The sequence below is a fragment of the Octopus bimaculoides genome, chromosome 4 (genome assembly GCF_001194135.2).
Source record: "Octopus bimaculoides isolate UCB-OBI-ISO-001 chromosome 4, ASM119413v2, whole genome shotgun sequence".
Classification (NCBI taxonomy): Eukaryota; Metazoa; Mollusca; class Cephalopoda; order Octopoda; family Octopodidae; genus Octopus; species Octopus bimaculoides.
Window position 1 is genome coordinate 112,355,651 of NC_068984.1, and position 5,477 is coordinate 112,361,127.

Below are 5,477 nucleotides of genomic sequence, written 5' to 3' on the forward strand. Positions count from 1 at the left end.
TATATATATATATATATATATATATATATATATATATGTGGGTGTGTAATATATTATGTATTAAATAAATATATAAATATTACATATATATTCAGCTGTATATATTTTATATATGTAGTATTATATATATAAATAAATAAATATTTTGTATATATATATATATACTTATATTCATTATTTAGTCTAGGAAAGCAAGTATTGGTATGCATACATGTTCCTTCTTTAATTGGGAGTCATCAGCACAGTACAGTATCGTCATTCTTTGACTTCAGGCAGACTTAGAGACATGTAAAAAGAAAAGTGATTACAAACACACACCTGTTTTAATATCATGCTCATCCATTGGAGTGACAAGGATCATCTACCCATCATAGGGTGGATGGATACACACACAATCACACACACATGTGCATACACGCATATACATACCAAGGTGGTGAGCTTGTAGAAACGTTAGCACGCTGGGCGAAATGCTTAGTGGTATTTTGTCTGCCGCTACGTTCTGAGTTCAAATTCCGCTGAGGTCAACTTTGCCTTTCATCCTTTCGGGGCTGATTAAATAAGTACCAGTTACGCACTGGGGTCGATATAATCGACTTAATTCGTTTGTCTGTCTTTGTTTGTCCTCTCTGTGTGTAGCCCCTTGTGGGTAATAAAGAAATAACATACATATACATACTAACCAAATACTCTGGAATTTTTCAAGAATCTTATACTAATGAATCTCAAATTATCAAATATTTGATAACTAACTTGGTCTACCCTTCAAAAAGCTAATAAGGTGAAATTTTTAGCTCCCCTCCCTACCTCCACTCACATACTCCCAATTTTATTAACGAGAACACAGAATGGAGTTTTGGTTCCCTACAATTCTTCTTTCTTTGTCAAGATGCTGGACAAATTTAAATGTTTAAAACCGTTTTTATTTTTATTCAACATGTCTATCCCCATTTCTATCTTTACAACCCCTCTCAATTGCATTGTGATTTGCTGTTGTTTTCAGTTCTACCGCATGCTTTCTCCATGACCTGCAATCTGTCATGCTATGATTAATTATTTTAACAAAATTTTAAATTAAAATTATTAAACCAAAAGTACAGATAATAGAAAATATGTTCACTTCATTACATGATTAATGTGGTTTGTTAAAATAGTTTGCATTTTGTAGGTTGCGTGTCATATTCTATAGATATTGTCCTCTTATCATTTGGTGCAGCAACGTGGGCGTTTATAAGAGCAATCAGACTTTCATTTATGCATTTCTGTTGTTTTAGTACACATGTGTGACTCTGTGTGTGTGTATGTATGTGTGTGTATATATATATATATATATATATATATATATATATTTATATTTATAAAAAAGAAGTTTGAATACGTCACTATGTAAGATAAATTTTAAGTTTCACAGAGATATTTTACGTGTTTCGTTTCTTCTTGAATAAATGAACCTTATCAAAAATATATTTTTTGAAAAGTGTAATAAAAGAAAAGTTCATAATTATTTCTTACTAGTTTCAACAGAGTCCGTGTGGAAGCGTTGTATGTGTGGGAACATAATGGCTGTCTTATATATATTCATACGTATGTATGTATGTATATATACATGTGTGTGTGTGTGTGTGTGTGTGTGTGTTTGTACTCTTGTATTGACATCTTGTCATGATTGTAAACAAGTGTCACCCTTATTACAAATGATGTTGTTTATTTCTAGTCTTACATAAAACATGTTTGACTATGCAGCAATATTACCATGCTAATATGGGTTGGATGGTTTGACAGGATCCAGTGAATTGGAGTATCCTATTGTAGTCCAAATGTCTTAGTTTTGACATGGTGTCTACAGCTGGATGACCTTCGTAACACCAACCCATTTTATAGGGTGTACTGAGTGCTTTTTCTCTAGGCACCAGCTCTAGTGAGGTGGCCTAACAATTTGTAAGGATGGAAAGGAGAATGTGAGTGAGTAATGAGTGGAGAAACTGTATGGATGAGAAGAGATAGTTGTGGATGAGTGGTTGTGGTAGTGGAGAAAGAAACAATGTAGGTGTATTAGATGTTTTTTTTTAATCAGTGAATATTTGCCAAATTTGGTCTCACAGGACTATTTTTGCTATTACAGAATTTGGAAGTGGTGATTTGAATATCAACCACTCTATATTGTGTTCGAGTGGAACCCTAGAACCTCCAAAATTTTGACAACAACGGAAATGGGAAGAAAAAAGATCCAAATTTCCAGGATCGGCGATGAAAGGAATCGGCAGGTAGGTTGATGTTTTCCTTTCTCCTTTTTTTATTTTATATTTTTGTATGAAGAGAACTGGAGTGTATGTATGTATCTATGTGTGTGTGTATGTGTGTGCTTGTGTAAGAGGGGTAGAGAAAAGTAAGAAAAGGTAACTGAAAGAAGTTAGCATTATCATCATTATCATACACATCAACAGTACAGTCCCTTGAAATTGCTGGCCTTGTACTAAAATTTGAAACCATTAATTTAACCAAGGTACCTTAGTTCAAATATTGCTGAGGTCAACTTTGCCATTTGTCCTTGTGGGTTTGATAAAATAAAGCACCTACTAAGGCCGATGGTATTAAATAACACCATCATGCCTTCCTCAAATTTCTGGCTAGAAATAATTAATTAGGAATAATTAATACTACTGGGGTGTGATAAGGTGGTGAGCTGGCATAATCGTTAGCATGCCTAGCAAAATGCATAGCGCATTACATCGGTCTTCATGTTGTGAGTTCAAATTCTGCCAGGATTGAGTTGGTGTTTCATCATTTCGGCATTGATAAAATAGGTACCAGTTGAGCAGTGGGGTCAACAAAATTTACCCCCTCCTTTAGAATTGGTGGCTTTGTGCCAAAATTTGAAACCAATATCACTGTAGTGTGAATGACCTCACTAATGTCTACATAATTATTTTGATTATTTACTCTTTTACTCTTTTACTTGTTTCAGTCATTTTGACTGTGGCCATGCTGGGGCACCACCTTTAGTCGAGCAAATCGACCCCAGGACTTATTCTTTGTAAGCCTAATACTCATTCTATCGGTCTCTTTTTGCCGAACCACTAAGTTACGGGGATGTAAACACACCAGCATCAGTTGTCAAGAAAAGTTGGGGGGACAAACACAGACTCACAAACATATACATACATACATATATATATACATATATACAACGGGCTTCTTTCAGTTTCCGTCTACCAAATCCACTCACAAGGCTTTGGTCAGCCTGAGGCTATAGTAGAAGACACTTGCCCAAGGTGCCACCCAGTGGGACTGAACCCGGGACCATGTGGCTGGTAATCAAGCTACTTACCTCACAGCCAATTTTTAAAAATTTTCTTTCATTTCACACTGTGCAGACACTGTTGTTAAAATTTATTTTATTTAAAAGAATAATAAAAAAAAAGGTTTAAATAGACAAAAAAAACTCTTTTTCTACTATGTCCTCCATCTCCGTACTCACACACAAATATACAAATATGAAGAAAAAAAGAATATAAAAAAAAACAGAAAAAGAAAAAAAACAATCAAGTGATGCTAATAAAAGAAACTCTAAAAATAATAACAATAAGAAAAACCACCCACCTTCAATGCTCTCCCCCACCATTACCACTAATAATAAGACAATAAATTAAAATGTAAATAAACCGAGCTAAATGAATGGAATGCACATTAACCAAAGTTCTTGTATGTGGAGTTTCGTTGTCGTTATTTTCATACGTTAACAATTAAGTACACTTTCATAAACTGATGTACTTTTGAGCAAAGTACTGTTTATTGTGCAACCTGTTTTCTGTTGGCTGGAAAGCTTCTGACATTTCCGACTTGCCCCAGTTGGAAAGAATAGGTGAGACGGAACGCAAAAGAGCAATGGAAAACAAATGCAATTAATGAAATGAGTAAATAAAGTAGATATATAATTTTGATATGTTTTAAATAAAAATAAAAATTAAAAATTAAAGAATATAATGAAAAGAAAGAGAACTTTGGAATGAACTATCTACTAACACGACCATCCCATTTCTATTGTCACGAACTCGCATATGTGTGCGGTCGCATATAACTGGAGTATTGTATGTGTAAATCAAATAAATGAGCATTGAAAATAACAATAACAAACAACAAGAAGACGTACACATGGAAATTATTAATTTGATGCTCAGTAAAAAGAGAGTTTTTGTTATTTCGAGCATAGCTCTTCATCGGAAAAGGAAAATGGAAAAGTCAAAAGAAGGTAGAAAAATTACCAACAGCACACATGAAGTTACTGTGTGTGTGTGTGAGTGTGCGTTTGTCTGTGTGAGTGTGCGTTTGTCTGTGTGAGTGTGCGTTTGTCTGTGTGAGTGTGCGTTTGTCTGTGTGAGTGAGTGTTTGTCTGTGTGAGTGAGTGTTTGTCTGTGTGAGTGTGCGTTTGTCTGTGTGAGTGTGTGTTTGTCTGTGTGAGTATGCGTTTGTCTGTGAGTGTGTGTTTGTCTGTGTGAGTGTACGTTTGTCTGTGTGAGTGTGCGTTTGTCTGTGTGAGTGTGCGTTTGTGTGTGTGAGTGTGCGTTTGTCTGTGTGAGTGTGCGTTTGTCTGTGTGAGTGTGCGTTTGTCTGTGTGAGTGTGCGTTTGTCTGTGTGTGTGTATGTTGGTTGTCACTCGATTCACAGCTCAGTTGCTAAAGTATATAACCACCGACCAAAAAGCTGTTGGTTCCAGATCACCTATCATTACAGCTAATCATGACATTTAACTCACAAGATTCTTTATTCACCCAGATATAAAGTGATAGATATATTTTCGGAGTGAAGATTCACTGAATGAATAAATTCAAGATTTTGTTCCATAATTCTCTTCTGTAATCTTATATTTTAAATGACCACCTCTGCTGCCATCCACCTCCATATTAACGCATTCGTGACTATATTTCTAATGAGCTGACTGTCTGTGCATTTCAATTAATTATTGCTCACTGTAATCAAGATTTTGAAGAGGATTGGTAAAATTTCACTCACTACATATCATCATCATTTTCAATGTTTCAAAGTCCACATAGCATGAATTCATTGAGGCAAATTTTCTATGTCTGGATGTCCTTTCTGTCACCAACCCTCACCTGTTTTTCGAGCAAGCTATTACTCCCCATGTTTTCTTGGGAGACTGCAAACGAAGGACACTAACTATATTTGTATTATGGTGGTGCTCGTTTACAACTATTGTGCAGTGTGAAGATGAAGAGACACATATACACACATCCATGCATACACACGTGCACACACACATAAATGTATATCAATTTTAATAGATTAAAGGTTGGCAGTGACTTCAAAAGTTTCAGCTTGATCGCCTTCATTACACTGCAAAAGTTAATAAATACACAGGCTACCAAAAATGTGTAGAGAAATTCCTCAGCTCCGTATTAAAATGTTTCCATATATAAGTTGACTTAAAAACAAAGCTTACACACACACACACACACACA

The 5,477-nt window shown here is 35.1% G+C and overlaps 1 protein-coding gene across 3 annotated transcripts in view; it reads left to right on the forward strand.

Moving 5' to 3' along the window:
- The window catches only part of LOC106878542 (myocyte-specific enhancer factor 2C), a 350,263-nt gene that overhangs the window by 99,561 nt on the left and 245,225 nt on the right, over positions 1 to 5,477 (forward strand). For all 3 annotated transcript variants that reach the window (XM_052967356.1, XM_052967355.1, XM_052967357.1), the window contains exon 2: positions 2,123 to 2,264. In XM_052967356.1, coding sequence (XP_052823316.1) covers positions 2,211 to 2,264 — 54 coding nt within the window. In that variant the 5' untranslated portion in view covers positions 2,123 to 2,210. The remainder of the gene's footprint in view (positions 1 to 2,122; positions 2,265 to 5,477) is intronic.